Raw genomic sequence first — 17803 nt, 5'->3', positions numbered from 1 at the left:
CTGCAGCACCCAGATGGTGTTGGGCTGCTGGAGTGTCCTCAGGTGAGCCTATGGAACTGGCACCGAGGCATTAAAGCAGTGAATTCTAGCTAGCACTTCTAGCTCTGAAGAATGGTCCCAAAGACATTCCCAGTCTGTGCTGAGTCTGCTGCCACATGACTGCATTAAAGCTGTGGCAGCCTTCGAGGGCATTGGCTACCATGGGGCTGGGTGTCCTTTACCAGATGTGTGGAGAGTTCTTTGCTTCCTGGCAATCCCATAGGGTTGAAAACTTACTCTGCAGAGCTTTAGACAGCAGTGACTGACTTCATAGGGCTGCTCAGAAGTCTGTACTGGATATGGCTTTGTTGATTTTATTTGTCACCCTGAAATGCTCTGCATGTGCTCAGGCTGGAGTCTGGCAGTGGCTGAGTCTTGGGGGCATCCCAAGACAAAAAAGTGAATTGAGATACACTTGTTAGAAACTAGAACTGGTAATGCAGATTTATTTGTGTCACTGTTTTTCCTGGGAAGCTGCTATTTGCCTCCCTAAAAAAAATGAAATTAGTTTTGAGCAGGGGTACTGCTGCCTGAAGGATGCTGTGTTCCTGCACTCAGATCTTTGCCAGAAGGATGATTTCAGAGCCAGGATGGGATCTGAGCCTGCTCTTCTCTCCATCTTTGTGCATCTTACTAGTCCATGTCCCCTCCCTGCAGATTATTTGCTTTTTTGTGTGTGGGAATGATACCCTTCGGACCTGTAGGTACCAATTCAACCTCCCTACACAATTCACTTAACCTTTATCTATTACCTCAACAGGAGGGTTTTGCATTTCAATTAAGTATCCTTTGGGTAGCACACCACTGGGTGTTTTCAAGTGTGCTGCATTTCAAACATGTTTATCTAATCTGGCTGAAGCTTTCCTGAAAAGCTTTCCGTAGCCACAGTTGAGACAGTTTTAGGCCAGAAACACGTGTGAAGGGTTTCTTTTTCTCCCAGCCAGGGGTGGCTTGTGTCTCATGCATATGCAGAGGCCGGATGTTTGCCAGCACACAGATTTGGGACTGCTCCATGCTGGCATTGGTTTTGCCATGGCTGGCCCAGCTGTGTGGCTGGGGGAGAGCTCTGCACTGGCTCTGTCTTGCTAAGGCTGATGTGGCATTGCTGGATAGTTTTTGAGGTGACTCTCACTAAGGGAATCATTTTGCTTTGTTCAGCAGCTCCCAGCAATGTGTCCCAGCCCAGATGAGCTCATGAAACCACGGCAGAAGCTATTGGGAAGGTGTCCAGTGTGAGCTGGGGTTCCTTCTGCTCTCTCCTCTGGGGTAGCCTCCTGTGGCTGAGCCACACATGGCCATGGCTCTGCCACACAGGAGAGCTGGGAGGTCCTGCAGCTGCTGAGTGGAACAGAGTAATTTTCTTCTTTATTCAGCACAGGTGGAGATTGTTGGCTTTGTACAGGTTTTACCCAAACTCCGACATAATGGCATCCCACGCAGTAACCCTCTCCTTAGACAGCTTCCTTGAGCCTCTGTCCCAAAAGCCCAGGAGGTGGAGGGGGGATGCATGGACCCTGCTGACTGCAGCCTTTTCCTTGGCCAGGGTTGTGCAGCAGTTCCCATTTCCAAACGCTGGGCCCTGGTGCTCTGGATTGAAGTACTGTGAAAAACTGTGTCCAGCTCTGGGCTTCTGATGTCTTCTACCCCAAAACTGTCTGGACCACATCTAGCTGCTCCTGGTCTTTCCCTGCAGCCCAAATGTGCTACATGGTTGGGACAATGTTTCCAGCATATGTAGCCAGTTCACGGATGGCACCTTGGATGCTATTGTCAAAACGCAGGTTTGTGGCTCTTGCTGCACTTTAACATATATTTATCCCAGTTTGCCTTGACACCTGTGCTCATGAGGTGTTCATCACAGGTATCTTGCTTGAGCTAAAATGGTTGTGTCCATTTCCCCAGCATGGAAAACAACAACATGAATAATTCATCCTGTTTCACCAGGGAGCTGGATCCCAGTGTTTCCTGACACCTGGTAAAATCCCTGATTCCCATGTGGGACTTGTGCCAAGCCACCATCATATCCTCTGTCCATAGAGCCGTGTCCTCCTACCTGGACATGGGGCATGCTGAAGCAGCAGGATGCATGTGATGAGGCAGCTAAAGCTCTCAGATGATCAGTGCTGAGTAAAGTGCAGTTGTGCTGTCAGTGGTGGGGTGAAAGCAGCTCTGTTGCTCTTCGATGTTGCATTGGTAATGCTGATGATTTAATTTTAGAAGTGCATGTAATTTAAAATATGACATCTTAATACCCTAATGGTCTGCACCTTCAGAGAGAGGTGTCTCATCACAAACTCCAGCACTAGCATGACCAGTAGGCTGACACTCCAAGAGCAGAATAAATCCATCTCCTGCATGAGCTTTGTGTACCCTGCCACTTTGCACATGCTTTTTACCATACAGGTAAAATGGTTTGATGGACATATGCCTGGTGTCCTGAGGCCTGTCTGGGGAAAATGACAGACCTGGGTCCTGTAGGTTCAAACCTGAGTGGATTTGACTGTTCTGTTCACCTTTCCTCCTGCCTGTCTGACCCAGCAATCTGTTCTGGTGTGAGCTCAGCTCATGATGTTCTGGAGCTTTTAGGCTATTGAGCACATGGCTGTATTTGAGTGAGGCTGGCTGGTTGCTGCCTTGCTGAGTATTCTCGTTGGGACAGATCTGATGTGACATGTTCCTGCACGTTGTATCACCTTGAGGGGTGTCTTCATCTCGGGTTCATGAGACAGCTGTCACAGACTGATGGATAGTTCCTACCTTTAGGGGAGGTACATGGCAGCTGGCCATGGAGACTTCACTGGACTTTGGACTTGCTGACCCTTGGAGCACAGCATGTTGATGGGACTTGGCTCGGTATGAGACCCAGGAAAACGGGACCATCAGCAGGTTCCAGAGACATGCATGGAGGTGGCTATTCTGCTGCAGAAGTCAGGATAGCCAAATTCAGAGTTCACAGCTCTGGGATCAGAGGAAATTCAGTTGGGAATTCAGTGACAGAAGGGTCACTGCAAAATTCAACCCCTGCTCCTGGCTGATGTGTTTGGGACAGGTGTGAAACCCTGTTTGAGTGCCTGTGTCAGTGCCTTGCTGCTGCTGTGAGTGGGGGAGCTCAGACCAGCGCTGCAGGAAATGTGTGGCTGACGCTGGAGTGCCCATGAGCAGTATTGCCTTGGCCCCTGTGCTGTGCAGCAGGCTCCAAAGGCTTTCCAGCATGGGAAGGGATTTTGTGGCTTCCTGGAATTTGATGGTCTTCAAAATGTCTCTTTCGGAAAAGGATTCCTTATCCCTAGTTCTGTCTGACTGAGATGTGGCTTCCTGGAATTTGATGGTCTTCAAAATGTCTCTTTCGGAAAAGGATTCCTTATCCCTAGTTCTGTCTGACTGAGATGTGTTGTCAAATTGTATCCCTTCACCAGGGTCTTATAGAAATGTCAGGTAGGAGGATGTGGCTGAGTGTCAAAAGAGGAACTGCTTTCAGCTGGACTTGGATACTGCTCATGTAACTTGTCCAGGCAACCACTTTCTGAAGCTGTCTCTCTTGCAGTGGAGGGAGCACACTGTTTTGACCAGTTCTTGTTCATCTTCATTCTAAGAAGCTCAAAATCTGCCTGGCTTGGCCCCTTTCCCTGCGGAGCATGGTTCTGGTAACAGAGTCCAAGAGCCATCGTCATGTGCTGAATTGCCTTTTGTTTTCTTCCCTTGCTTTTCTAGCTGGTAACCAGAGCAGAGCGCCTGCATGGCTGGCTGTGGGCAGGCAGCAGGCAGATTTGGGAATGTGCAAGCATGGACCCTCAGCAGCCATGCCAGGCACTGCCCAGGGAAGCACTGGCTGCTCTGTCCCCAGGACCCTGAGCTCTTGGGCAGGCATTAGTGTGTCAAGGAGGGCTCTTTGGGGTTTCCTTCTCTGTAGAGAGATGCCTCCAGCCCCTCAGGCCACTACCAGATCCTGAGGACAATTGCAATTTGTTGTTTCTGCTTCAACGTGCGAGTGGGCTGAGTCACCAGCGCAAGTTTGTGGTGTCCCTGTTGCATCCTCTTGTGCTGTGTTCCAGCAGCTGCTGTGTTTATTCACATAGTTAATCCTTGTTCCACACCAGTGTTTCTCTGGGTAATTGCTGGGGATGTGGAGGTGAGTCAGAGACATAGTCCCAAGGAGAGGGACTTTGAGGAAAACCTAGAAACAGTCTGTGGTATTTCTGATCAGGGACAATCTTGATGCAAGGCTGGAACTTCGGACACATCCCAAAAAACAGGACAAGAAGCACTCAAAGAAACAGTCCAAGTGCCCAGGAAACTGCTTGTTCTCCAGGGTTTTGGTGGCTGCCTTCCTGGCTCATACATCGCAAGTCACCTTTCTGTTCAGGCTGGAAGTGTGACACTCAGTAGTAGGTCGTGGGAGCTCCCTCTTAATGCCCCTGTCCCCAGGGAGCAGAGAGCTCTCCTTGGCTGTGGCAAGCTCAGGCACCCCTGTTCCAGTGATTGCAGCAGACAGTCTTAAAGCAGCTGTGCTGGCATCCGAGCACAGATCTGTTAAAACTCTCAATTAGTTTAGACAGATGTGCTTTGAGCTCTGTTTCTCCTAACATGGCTCTGACTGTCTGGAGACCCTTGAGAGCAGCACATGCTTACCTGATCCATTCTTCTCCTTCCCTTGCTCTAAACATGCCCTCCCTTTTCTGTCTTGCAGCCGTGGGGACCCAGGCAAGCATTCTTTTCACAAAAGAGCCATACTCCCAGGATGCCCTGCACGGCCGCAGCGCCATCCTCCGCTGCGAGGTGAAGGAGCCGGCGGACGTGGAGTTCGAGTGGCTGCAGAACGGGCTTCCCGTTCAGGACACGGAGCAGCGCTTCAAGGAAGGCAGCAACCTCCAGTTTGCTGCCGTGGATCGGCACCGGGATGCCGGGGTCTTCCAGTGCCTGGCGAGGAACGTGCTCACCGGGGAGGAGGCGCGCTCAGCCAACGCGTCCTTCAACATCAAGTGTGAGTGTGGGGCGAAGGCAGCCGGGCACACGCCGCGGCCTGCTGCTGCCCACGGTGCACAGGGAAAAGCATTCTCTTGGGGGGGCCCGAGGCTGGAAATTGTTTTTCCAGGCTAATGCTTGTGTGGGTCAGACAGGGATCGGATGGCTTGGGGTGCTCAAGTAGGATTCCTCTCCAGCTGCTGTGTCCGTCCTGCCCTGTAGTCCTGTTGTGTCTTCTGGTGTCCCTGAGGCTGTCAGAGATGCTTTCTCCTGCCCCCTTTCCTGTTTGTGCATATGAAACTGGGACATTACTGCAGCAAGCGTGTCCTGGGCACTGCAGGTCCTTTCAGAACTCATCTTGACCCTCAGAGAACAGCTGCACAGGGCAAAGTGAGATCTCTGCAGTGTGGGTGTCTCTTTACTCCATGCTGGCTTGAGGGCATATGTATCTCTAAGCATGCTTGTGCCCTTACTGCCTCCTCTGGTTATCAGTGAGTCACCAGTAACCACCACCTGGGCTCTGTAGGTTTGGAGAGCCAGCTATGTTGGTATTCTTTGATCCCACAGGGATTGAGACAGGCAGTGTGGTTCTGAAGCAGCCGGCCAGCGTAACTGAGATCCAGCCCTCCTCCACAGTGGTTCTGCGGTGTCACATCGATGGCCACCCACGGTAAGGGTTGCCTCCTGAGGAGTGGACCCTGCCAGGGGCCCCTGCACCTTGGCTGTGTGGTCTCTCCTTCTCTCTCTCTCTATCCCCCTCTCTCTCCCCCGCCACCTTTTTCTTTCTGCTCCTCCCCCACCTCCCCTCCTCTCTCCCGCAAGAATTCAGTAGAGTCAGGGAAGGCGAAAGGCAGGATTGAGCCTGTGGCTGAGCGCCGTGGGAGAAGGCAAACGGCTTCCCCAGAGCCGCGTAGCGAGGAGCACAGTAAGGATGGGCTGTCACAGTCCAGCTGCTGAGCTGCTTGGTGTGCTGCAGTCACTCTCCGTCGCTTCCCAGTCGTGTCCCGTCCACTTTGGCTGCATGTCTCATGGCTTCGTGTCTGTGTCGGGGCCAGCAGCGGGGACGGAGAGCCAGGGAAATGGGCCATCTCTGGGCTGTCTCCTCCGCACACCTGCTCTCGGGGCAGCCCTGACGGTGCCGTGCCCCTAGTCACCTGCTCGCCCCTGTCTTGCAGCCCCACGTGGCAGTGGTTTCGGGATGGTAGCCCCCTCCCGGACAGCCACAGCACCTACTCTGTCAGCAACAAGGAGCGGACGCTGACCCTGCAGAGCGCCAGCCCCGATGACAACGGGCTCTACTACTGCTGCGCCCGCAGTGCCGTCGGCTTTGTCTGCAGCCACAACAACTTCACGCTCAATGTCATCGGTGAGTTGTGTCCCAGCTGTCACACTGCCCTGCTCACAGCCTCCCCTCTGCTGCGGGGGAACCTCAGCCTAGTTTGACTTTCCTCTGTGCAAAGCCTCTGGACAGAGACAGACCCAACAAATCCTGGCCAGGCTGGAGTCCGGCCCTGTCTGTGTGTGTTAATTCACCTCTGTGTCTTTCTGGAGCAGATTTATGCTGTCTTCTCTTGTAATGGAGCACCCTGGAGGCAATAGGTACTTCTGGTTTTACTAATGTCATTGCCGTGTGGGTAGATGCCCTGTTGGCCTTTGGAGGCAAGACCTAGGGAGGGCAGGAATTGTCGACATTAGAGGAGTATTTGGAACTGGACAAAGGAATTTTGCCGTCCAGTGTCAGCTTTGATCTGTTCACTAGGAACCAGTGTGCTCAGGGCCTTGCTGGAAACAGAAGGGGTTTTCCCCTTCTGAGCAGCTCCCACATGCAATCCTGGGCTCTGAGTCTGTGACTCCAGCTTCGCTGGCACATTTGCCTCCTTCGGGCTTGCGTGGCGCACCCAGCTCTTCTTTGAGCTTTTCCCAGAGCACTGGTATGGGGACGCCACAGGCCCCTTTGTCCCTCTCACCCTCCTGTGGTCTCTGCCATTGCAGACGAGAGCTTTCCTCAGGCAGTGATCGTCCCGCAGGACCTCATCGTGACCAAGAACGAAGAGGCCATGTTTGACTGCCAGTTTGCAGCTGTGCCCCCTCCCACGCAGGAATGGCTTTTTGAAGACAGCCCTGTCACCAACAGATCCAAGTAATAGGGACTCCAGTGATGTGGGCAGGGCTGGGAGGAGAGGGGCACTGTGTTCCAGGAGAGGTCAAACCCTGTCTGTACATGAGGGCAAGCGTGCAACATCAGAGTGGCCATGGGGATTCGTTTCTCAGCTTGACTGGCCTGGGTTTAGCAGGGACTTGGTCCTTGTGTGTGGCATTTACCTGAACAGGACTCAGGGAGCAGTTTGTCTTCACACAAATCTGTCAGTTCTAGATGCCCATGCATGATGGCCCCACAGTTATGGATGTCTCTCAGCCCCAGATGTGGTGATTCTATGGAGCCAGGGAAGCTCAAGCTCCAGACACCCACTTGTGGCGATTCACAGTCAGGGATGTGTCCCGATAGTAGATGCCAATATGTGGTGATCCCAAACTTGGGAATGCCTCCCAGCCCCCAATATCTGCACAGCAATCACTGGGCCCATGGCTCTCTTGCACTTCCATATCCAATTGCATGGTGATCCCCGGAGCCAGGAGTGTTTCTGACCCCCAGACAGCCTAAGCATGGGGCAGTCTGCAGAGCAGGGACAGTGATCCCGGAGCTGGGATGTGTCTCTTGCAGACCCTGGAAAGCAAGCAGTGCCACCTGGGCGCCAGCTGCCCTCGGCCTGGCAGCCCCCGGGCGCCACCTTGTGTCCCCTGCCCCTTCTCCTGGCTCTCTGTGCTCCCAGAACTGGCTCATGCTTGGTGTTGCATTTTCTGGTGGGAGCCAGCTCTTCACCAAGAAAAAGACTTCTATGAGCTCATTTCCTCCATGAAGAATGTGTCCCAACCATCTCCTTGTTTATGTGTGGTGGGAAGCTTTGGCATGGCAAACCTCTTGGTTTCACGGGCTCATGCAGGACACCTCAGCACTGTAGCTGTGGCACATGTCCTGCAGAGATGCCCACTGAGCCCTTCCTCTCCCCACGTGCCCAGGACCACTGTGTTTGCCAACGGCTCCCTGCTGATCACCCAGGTGAAGGCTCGCAGCACCGGTGTCTATAAGTGCGTCGGCCATGGGCAGAGGGGGAAAACTCTTGTGCTGAAGGCAACTCTGCGGCTGGCAGGTGAGGTCCTGGGGCTGGTGACAGGGTGGGCAGTGGGTCCCAGAGTTCCAGTGGGTCAATACATGCAGTGGTTCATCATTGCTTGTCTGGATGAGGGGAGCAAACAGTTGGTGTGCTCTCACCTTTAAATAGTGCCTCCCCTGTGAATGATGGTGTTGGTGGGTTGGCTACTTTTCTTGCCCTCTGAGCCCTGTGGTTTCTTGTTCCTCTCAGAGATTGAAGACATGGCACCCTTCTCCCCGAAGGTGTTGACAGCAAACCAGGGCCATCGTGTGTCCTGCACTGCCCCACAAGGCATACCCACACCACAGGTCTGGTGGGAGAGAAACCAGGAACGAGTTCCCACTGCTGGCAGGGTGTACCAAGAGGCAGAGCAGCTCATTTTCACCAGTATCACCGAGATGGATGCAGGGATCTACACGTGCCACGCTGCCAACAAGGCTGGAGAGAAGAAACAGGAGCTGAGCATCACTGTGGCTAGTAGGAAACTTTTTGAAAAGGGTGGGAGCAGAAGAGGGGCTGGATAGGGGGTTAGGGTGAGCTGGGCAGTGGCTCATAACCTCACTGATAAAGAGAGGCACCTCTCGTGGCTGAACTGCGGGGCCCCATGGCTGGCTGCACATTGCCTGTGTGTTTTGTTCTGCACTGCTGCTGGCCAGAGGGGTAGTGAGTGGCTCTGTGTAACCCCTTGCCTTCGTGCCCAGCGGTACCCAAATGGGTGGAAATGCCCAAGGACAGCCAGCTAGAGGAGAGCAAGCCAGGATACCTGCACTGCCTCAGCAAGGCCTCCCTGAAACCCACCGTCACCTGGTACCGCAACGGCGTCTCCATTTCTGAGGTGAGGCGACAAGGCAAGCCCCTGCCCCTCATGGGCACTTCTGCTGGGCACCTGCTCTGCTGCTGCTGTTTCTCACCTTGTTCCTAGGCCCAGCTTCCCTGTCACCCCTGCTTTGGCCATATTCCTGGGTCTGGCTCCATCCTACTGATGTGTGGGTGCACAGTTGGCTGTCTCTTGCCAGTTGGCTGGCAGTCAGGCCTGTGCTTTTTGGGCAGGGGCGAGAAAAAGGTCCCTGCAGCTTGCCTCAATTCTCCGAGTGGGTCTCAGCAGGGATGTGTTTATCTGATGCATGGTGTGGCATGTGGAGTGTCAGCAGTGCTACAAGCAAGGGCTAATCCTAGGGCTGGTGACAGCGTCATTTCTGCCCCGCTCCTTCCCCCGCTCTGGGCAGGACTCGCGCTTTGAGATCTCGGAGAATGGGACGCTGCGCATCAACAACGTGGAGGTGTACGATGGGACCATGTACAAGTGTGTGAGCAGCACCCCAGCAGGCAGCATCGAGGGATACGCACGGGTGCACGTGCTGGGTATGCTGACAGCGCCTCGCGTCCCTCCCTTGTGGGTGCAGGTGTGATACCTCCAGCTCCAGGGTCTCCTGTGGCGGGGAGGGAGCCTAAACATCCCCTCTGTCTGTTGCAGAGAAGCTGAAGTTCACCCCACCACCTCAGCCCCTGCAGTGCATGGAGTTTGATAAGGAGGTTACAGTGTCCTGCTCAGCCACGGGCCGGGAAAAACCCACCATCCAGTGGACTAAGACAGGTCAGGGGGATTTGGTTGTGATATGCCTGCTTCTGACCTGAGGCTGTGGGAACTTCATGTTGTCCCACCTCCAGCATGGGTGAAGCAGCAGTGTGGCCCATTGCATCCTGCATGACTGCTGCATCTGTCCTCTTGTGTCCTGCAGATGGGAGCAGCCTGCCGTCCCACGTCAGCCACAATGCTGGCATCCTGTCATTCCACAAAGTGAGCAGGAGCGACTCGGGGAACTACACGTGCATCGCCTCCAACAGGCCACAGGGCGAGATCCGTGCCACCGTGCAGCTCGTGGTAGCAGGTGAAGGCTCTGTGGCAGGCAGGGGCGTTTCCTGCTGTGCTGGCCTTGCACTGGCTTTGCCTAGGTGGCAGAGAAAGCAGTGTCTGGCCTGACCCCAAGCTGTGTCCCATGGCACTCAGCTGTCTGGTTTGTCAGTGCTTTGCATGCAGCCTGGGAGGGCCTGTGCCACTGTGCCACCGTGCTGGCCGTGGCCCCTTGTGGGAGCTTACCACCATTCCCAGGAGCTGACAGGGTTCGTGTCGGTCTCTCTGCCTTCAGTTTACGTCACCTTCAAGCTGGAGCCAGAGCCCACAACCGTGTACCAGGGCCACACAGCCATGTTCCAGTGCCAGGCAGAGGGAGACCCCGTACCACACATCCAGTGGAAAGGGAAGGACAAGATTTTGGATCCTGGCAAGCTCCTGCCCAGGTACACAACCTCCATTCCAAACTGACACGTGGCACAGCAGGACATTCCCAAGTATCCCTCATCCCTGCCCAGTAGGAGGGTGCCAGTGGTGCAATCCTGGGTTCCTAGCTTGGTGGACACATAATTGACTCCACATGCCAGGACCTGGACTCTTCCTAGCCCCAGGCTTTCCCTTTCTGCCACAGCCTGCCAAGCTGTGATTGAGCTGCAGTCATCTGTTCTTAAGTGTTGCACAGCCTGAGATGGAAGCTGATGGCAGTGGGGACATGGGGCTGAGGTATCCTGGAGAGATGGAAGCTGGTGGCTGTGGGGACATGGGGCTGAGGTATCCTGGGGAGATGGAAGCTGGTGGCTGTGGGGACATGGGGCTGAGGCATCCTGGGGAGGTGGGGCTGCAGGTGCCCCAGGCCTGCCTCTGCCCTCTGGTGTTTGCAAAGAGTTCTGTGTGTGTGGTTGGCAGGATTCAGATCATGCCCAATGGCTCCTTGGTGATTTACGACGTCACCACTGAGGACACTGGGAAATACACCTGCATCGCTGGCAACAGCTGCAACATCAAGCACCGGGAGGCATTCCTGTATGTTGTAGGTAAGGAAGGTGCCCAGTGTTCGGACATGACCTGGAATCCCTGGCAGTTCTAGGCCCTGCTTCTGGCCCTAGTTGTGCCTGTCAGGTAGTAACAGCAGCATTCCCATTGGAATGCAGCAGAATGTGCTGTGGGATGTGCCCAGCATGCTGTGGCTGGGTGAGGAGGTCGCCACAGCAGCAGCACATCCCTCCAGCACATTCTTGAGCAGGATTTGGGAAACCCCTCCACACCCCCATGTGTTGGATGTTCTCTACCCCACAGACAAGCCAGCAGCAGAAGAGGATGAGGGACCTGGCAACCACACACCCTACAAGATGATCCAGACGATCGGGCTCTCAGTGGGGGCAGCTGTTGCCTACATTATTATTGTGCTGGGGCTGATGTTCTACTGTAAGAAGAGGAGAAAAGCCAAGAGGCTGAAGAAGCACCCAGAGGGCGAGGAGCCTGAAATGGAGTGTCTGAACGGTGAGGCCGGTACGCCTGAGGGTAAGGGCTTCACTACTGGCCCTGTCTCTGTGCTGGAGGGGCTGAGGGGCAGGGAGCTTCCAGGGAATAGGAACAACGACAACTCCTAACCCATGGTCTCTCACTCTGTTTTTTGGCTGGTGGCAGAGACCTGCTGCCAGGTGAGAAATAAACAGGTTAGTGTGAAACCTGAATCCCAGCCTCACATCATGGTCATCTCTGTCTGCTGAGTTATGTCTCGCTCCTGCATCCCAGCACCTGCACATGGGATCACATGTACCAGGGGAGGGAAGGATCCCTGTTGCAATGTAATGAAATAGTAGTACTCCGCTGGCCTCTTCAAATCAGAGCTCAGCAGCTCCTGGTGCTGAAGGGAAGATGTGTCACTGAACTCCCTCTGTTATGTCCAGTGAGGATTTGTAAGTAGTGGGGTGCAGTTGAGTTTGCTGTCCCTAATTCCCTGGATCTCCCCATTCATACTCCCCATAAATGCAGATGTTCCCCCTCCCAGTTCTCCAGCACACAGCCACATCCTGATATGTGCAATTTGCTGTGAGGGCCTGGCAAAACATAACTGCTGGGTTTGCCTCCTGTCTTTCTCCTTGCATTGGCACTTTGAACAGAGCCAAACCTCCAGAAGAGAAGTCTGGCTGTGGGGAACCTCCTAGGAGCAGGGATGCAGGAGCATCTCAGCAGCTTTGTGCTCTGCATCTGCCGCTACTGTACTTTTCCATGGAAAAGTCACAGGCAGCTCACCTGTGCCAGCGGGCTCTCGCCAGCATCCCCTTCCTGGGAAAGAATTTCTTTCAATTGTTTCTGAGGTGGTCTCAGATTTTTATCTTGGCCTGTCTTTATTATATTTCTTTTCTGCTAGAGTTTGCCTCTTCTTACTCTCTTCATTTGGAACCAGGTTAGCTGTCAGGTGCATCCTCATTCTTACAAGCAGACCCAGCTTCCCAGATGTCTACGCACCTTTTTGGTACTTCATAGCCTCTCTGGAGAAGTGGTTTGTGTTTGCAGTCAGCTCTAGTGGAGTCATTCCATTCACCACAGTCTTGAAACTGGCTCTTTGCCTCTTTTTGATGTGGTCCCTCGTTAGCTGGGTGACCCAAAGTATTTCAGCACCTGCCTAAGTACCTACAAGTACTCCCTGACTGACCACCAGCTGACTTTTCCAGTGCCCTCAGGATCCAGACAGATTTAACCTCTTCATGGACTTGCAGTGGATCTTTGCTATGGATTTCCTATGGATCAGTGCACTTCTAACCATCCCGTTACTTTCCAAGGTCACATCCTTGGTGTGCCACATCCTCTGTAACGAGAGCTTGCTCTCAGTATCCATGGCTGACTGTGCTGCTTTTTTTTAATTGATGAATACATTTGGGGAGGCTCATAGCTGTGGGGACTGATTTCTGTGCTAGTGTCTCTAGGGCAGCATGGCTGTGTCTGTTTCTCCAGGAGATGCTCCTGTGTCTGTTGCAGGCAGGTGGGCAAAGCAGGCAGCTTCCTTACACTTGGTTCCCCTCTGGACTGCTGGATACATAAACGAAGCCTCCTGTCCCTTTGCTAGCAAGTGCCTTGTCCAGGCTCTATGAAACATGGGAATGTGTGTTCTCAAAAGTGTCTCTTGTTGCTGCCTGCTGGTGCTGTCTCTTAGTGGCAGCACACTCACTCTGCAACCTTCAGGATTTTTTTGGCACAGTTGCAGTGATCGTCTTGTGTTATCCTCTTGGCTTCAAGCTTGTGGTCTTGAGACACGATTAGTCATGTGTGCAGACAGCACAGGGTCAAACAGTCCTGCTGATAATGAGTGTAAAAACAGGGAGAATGTAAGGAGCATCCAGCTTTTTATAGGATAAGTGGTGTTTTTTGCTTTTATCTTTGCAAATCTTACTCCACCATGTGAGAGCAGACAGCTGTCAGTAGCCATGGCTCTTAAGTCAACATATCTCAGTGTTCACAACTCCAGTCCTACCTGTGACAAAGCCATGGTCCCTGTCATGGTGACCAGGCCTGCTCAGGATGTGCTGGTACCTGTCTTGCACACGTGCATTGTAAGCAGGCATGTGCACACACTGTGATCCAACAGCCTGTGATGGAAACTACAGGCAGTGGGACTCCTGTTGGAGTTACCTCGTGCTGGGTTGTCTTAATTTTGTTTAAAAATTCCTATTGCGTGGCTGTTTGCCTAGTGCTTATTCCAGGAGCAGCTGAAATGGAGTAGTACAGAATGATGCTGGAGGTATGTGTGACCCTAGCTCAGGGTTGTTCCCGGCTTTAAATTCCAACTCCTGCCTTCATCTTATGGAAAGTACCACTTCCTAGTAACCAGGTCTGATCCAAGCAGTAAACACGTTCAAAATCAAGGTTTGCCATCTGTGCAGTCATTTCCCTACAAGCTGCCTGTAAAATGCAGGGTTTTCTCCTTTTTCAAGGCGATCATGTTTTGTCCTGTTCTCTGGCTTGTGTTTGTGCTAGAGAAATTTCTAGTGAAGTTCCTTTGAAGAAAGCTTGCTGGGGCTGATTGCAAGGACATTGCTTCCTAGCAGTGCTTTAACCCAGCCAGTTAAAATCCAGACTGGTCTGGTCTTACAGGTTCAGCACTTCCAAGGACATTCCCAAGGCTTGCTGGGAAGTGAGTAAGGAGCAGGGACATCAGACTGCAGCAGCTGATGTCAGATAGACTTGAAAGTCTCTTGGGTATCAAGAGACTGTGGTTATAGTGAGCAGTGTCCATCTGCTCCACCTCTGCCTCACCCGTCCCATCTCCTGCTGCTGTCCTGCAGAGTTTTGTTGATGGTAGTTTGGATGTAGCCACTGCTTGGGGATGACTGAGTGGGATGGACAAGGCCAGATGGGGCTGGCTGGCTCTGGGACCAAAGCCATTGCTCAGCATCTGATTTCAAAGGTGGCTGCTGGGCTGCCAGAGATGGGGCAAAAACTGAGGCCAGGCCTCTCTGCTGCCTGGGGCTGGAGTGCTTGAGTGTCAGAGCCCCAGGAGGGGTTGAGCCCCAGCATAACTTTCACTGTGTGGCCTGACAGGATGCTGAAGCTGTTTGTGCTTCCCTCGCAGGCGGTGCTTTGCTGCAGAATGGGCAGATGACAGCAGAGATTCAGGAAGAAGTGGCCTTGACCAACCTGGGCAGCAGCTCTGGGGCCAGCAAGCGCCACAGCGCTACTGACAAGATGCACTTTCCACGTTCCAACCTGCAGACAATCACAACCCTGGGTATGCTGGGCCACCCTGGCCTTGTCCCCACTCCAGCAGGAAACCTGTGGCTGAAACCCCAGCATGTCCCAGCCAGAAAACAGGATGTGCTGGGTACAGAGGGCTCTGCAGCCCCTGGAATGTCAAGCACACCTGCTGTCCTAATGCACGCTGCCTTCCCGTGTGCTTGTCTACACTTCCAGGCAGGGGGGAGTTTGGTGAGGTGTTCCTGGCCAAGGCCAAAGGCACAGAAGATGGTGAAGGTGAAGCGCTGGTGCTGGTGAAGAGCCTGCAGACGAGGGATGAGCAGCTGCAGCTGGACTTCCGGCGGGAGGCAGAGATGTTTGGGAAGCTGAACCATGCCAACGTGGTGCGGCTGCTGGGGCTGTGCCGTGAGGCAGAGCCACACTACATGGTCCTGGAGTACGTAGACCTGGTAAGGGCCCTGCCAGCAGTAGAGCAGGGACATGGCAGCAGTGGCTGTGGAGGCTGCGAGTGGCAAGAGGCTGGCAGCACAGGGCAGCCAAGGTGTGAGGAGACCAGGCTGAGCTTACTGCTGTTTCCAGCCTCTGGAGGAGTTTCAAGGGGAATGGGAGTCTCTTGCAAGACCTGGAAGTGACACTCTCCTCTAAAATCTCCTAATTTCTGGTTTATGTCCTGGACTCGGCTATATAAGCTAAACTGTGGGACTCCATGCTGCAGAATGGCTGTGAATGTTAAGGGCTGTGAGGAGTCTGGACTTTGTAGGAGAGAAATAAATTTGGGGCATAAAAAATCTAGAGATTTCAGGCCTACTTGCCCTAATCTTAGCCCAAAAACAAGATACTGGCTTGCCCTACAAGGCAGGGACCAGGAAGACAGGCAGGAACCATGGATCAGGAGATGAGGATCTGTGGGCCTGCCACATCCAGGCACTGCAGGGACCAGTGAGCCTTGTCAGTATGTAAAGGTGCTGACTCTGAATTGCTGTCTGTTTCCCAGGGGGACCTGAAGCAGTTTCTGAGAATCTCCAAGAGCAAAGATGAGTCTCTGAAGCCACAGCCACTCACTACCAAACATAAGGTGACCGTGCAGCTTTGGAAGTGCTGTGGGGCTGGGGACCCTAAGGAGGGCAGCCAGTGCTGACAGCTCTCTGGGGTCAGGTGTCTCTCTGCACACAGGTGGCCCTGGGCATGGAGCACCTCTCCAATGGCAGGTTCGTGCACCGGGATTTGGCAGCCAGGAATTGCCTGGTCAGTGCCCAGCGGCAGGTCAAGGTCTCGTCCCTGAGCCTCAGCAAGGACGTGTACAACAGGTCAGGGAGCCTGACAGGGGAGTGGGAGGGGATGAAATGGCACCAGTCTCACTGCCTGCCTGTCCTGCCCGCAGCGAATACTACCATTTCCGCCAGGCCTGGATCCCACTACGCTGGATGCCACCTGAGGCTGTGCTGGAAGATGAGTTCTCCACTAAGTCGGATGTGTGGTCCTTTGGGGTGCTCATGTGGGAGGTCTTCACGCATGGGGAGATGCCCTACACTCCACTGGCAGATGATGAGGTCTTAGCAGGTATGTGGAGTACCTTGTACTGGTCCCTGGAATTGTAGCCTACTTGCTTTTCATGTGGTAAAGGGGGCCAGACAGGCTGTATGACAGTGCTGGTCTTGCTGGGGAGGCTGAGTTCCCCAGCCTGCATGGAGAACTGCTGCTCTCCTTGCATCTCCCAGAGAGGATCACACCTTTTGCCAATGGCCCTTTGGACTTTTCTTTCATGCCAGGTCTGCAGTCAGGAAAGACGAAGCTCCCGCACCCCGAGGGCTGCCCCTCCCGCCTGGCCAAGCTGATGCAGCGCTGCTGGGCCCCCAGCCCTAAGGACCGGCCCTCCTTCAGTGAGCTTGTCACCACCCTTGGGGACAGCCCAGCTGACAGCAAAGCCTGAGCACCCCAGCCCTTGCTGGTAAAGGATGTGGCGAGGTGGACAGGGGTCTGTATGTGCCTGGGGAGCCCCTGGCACTCCCACAGCCCCCCTTGCTGAGCCCGACCCCAATGCGCCAGCGAGCAGCTCAGCATCAGCAGCTGCTGGACTCAAAGCACAAGCCAGTGTACCCCAGCCCCAGCCCCCTCCCCAGTGGGTCCCAAAAGACAGCCCTTGCTGCCTCCTGCCCCCTGCCTGCTCAGCCCGGTGCCCTTAGGCTGCTGGTGTGGATGGAGTGCAGCTGCCCCTCCCACGGCGAGAGCTTGGGCGTCCCTGCTCACCACATCCATCTCTGCCGGCCTGGCCCGGCTCTCTCTCCGTCCATCTGTGCTAGGCATGCCTGCCTTCCCCTTCCCCATGGGGACAGGCCAGCCAACAGGAGCACAAAGTGCCTGGCATATGAAGGAGCTCACTACCTTTCCCAGTTACCCTGTGCCTTTTTTTTGTACTTATGACTCTGGGCAGAGCCCCCTGTCTCCCTCTTCCAGAGCGCTGACTCCTCCCTACCATAGTATTTCTGTTACTGGAATGCAGCCTAGAGTGGGTTAGTTTGTTTGCTTGAGTGGAGGGTACCGCAGCCAAGAAGGGTTGGGTTTTGTTGGGTTTTTATGTGCTGCTCTCAATAAAGAAGGCGCTTTTTTTTTGTTTTGTTTTGTTTTTTTTGTTTTTGTCTGTGTAAAATACTGCTGTCAGATAGTGGTTTTCCTCCACATGGCTCCTGGGAAGGGTTTGAGGCTCATTCCTCAGGCATCTATCTGCTGTGTTTAACTCCTTTGCCCCCTTCTCAGGTGAATCTGAGATGCTGTTCCCAGCCCTGTGTGCCCTGAGGAAGCACTTTCCCTCAGCACTTACTGTCTCTCTGGGCAGTCATGAGTTGCTCTCCAAGAGGGACTTATCTCAAGAGAAAATGTCCCTCTCAAGACTCCAAGCAAACAACCACTCATGGATATGTTGATATCCACTTCAGGTATTGATTGTGTTTGTGCACCCACCTCTGTGGCCTGGGGCAGCTTCACAGCCCACACTGGGTTGTGGTTTTGTACAGGAGATTTCAGCTGCTGCTTCTTGCAGGATGCT

The 17803-nt window shown here is 53.8% G+C and overlaps 1 protein-coding gene across 4 annotated transcripts in view; it reads left to right on the top strand.

Annotated features, from left to right (window-relative positions):
- The window catches only part of PTK7 (protein tyrosine kinase 7 (inactive)), a 41753-nt gene extending 24380 nt beyond the window's left edge, over nucleotides 1–17373 (top strand). For 2 of the 4 annotated variants that reach the window (XM_053972877.1, XM_053972880.1), the window contains exons 2-20: nucleotides 4727–5020; nucleotides 5569–5671; nucleotides 6177–6367; nucleotides 6994–7141; nucleotides 8080–8210; nucleotides 8424–8690; nucleotides 8915–9048; nucleotides 9440–9575; nucleotides 9688–9807; nucleotides 9953–10102; nucleotides 10361–10511; nucleotides 10972–11099; nucleotides 11362–11586; nucleotides 14639–14794; nucleotides 14977–15209; nucleotides 15755–15835; nucleotides 15916–16067; nucleotides 16142–16320; nucleotides 16530–17373. In XM_053972877.1, the coding sequence (XP_053828852.1) occupies nucleotides 4727–5020; nucleotides 5569–5671; nucleotides 6177–6367; nucleotides 6994–7141; nucleotides 8080–8210; nucleotides 8424–8690; nucleotides 8915–9048; nucleotides 9440–9575; nucleotides 9688–9807; nucleotides 9953–10102; nucleotides 10361–10511; nucleotides 10972–11099; nucleotides 11362–11586; nucleotides 14639–14794; nucleotides 14977–15209; nucleotides 15755–15835; nucleotides 15916–16067; nucleotides 16142–16320; nucleotides 16530–16690 (3140 nt within the window). In that variant the 3' untranslated portion in view covers nucleotides 16691–17373. The remainder of the gene's footprint in view (nucleotides 1–4726; nucleotides 5021–5568; nucleotides 5672–6176; nucleotides 6368–6993; nucleotides 7142–8079; nucleotides 8211–8423; nucleotides 8691–8914; nucleotides 9049–9439; nucleotides 9576–9687; nucleotides 9808–9952; nucleotides 10103–10360; nucleotides 10512–10971; nucleotides 11100–11361; nucleotides 11587–14638; nucleotides 14795–14976; nucleotides 15210–15754; nucleotides 15836–15915; nucleotides 16068–16141; nucleotides 16321–16529) is intronic. The other 2 variants (XM_053972879.1, XM_053972878.1) reach the window with 2 other exon arrangements.
- Nucleotides 17374–17803: the final 430 nt, after the last annotated feature.

Source organism: Vidua macroura, chromosome 3, assembly GCF_024509145.1.
Source record: "Vidua macroura isolate BioBank_ID:100142 chromosome 3, ASM2450914v1, whole genome shotgun sequence".
Taxonomy (NCBI): Eukaryota; Metazoa; Chordata; class Aves; order Passeriformes; family Viduidae; genus Vidua; species Vidua macroura.
This window is presented reverse-complemented; position numbering and strand designations above follow the sequence as displayed.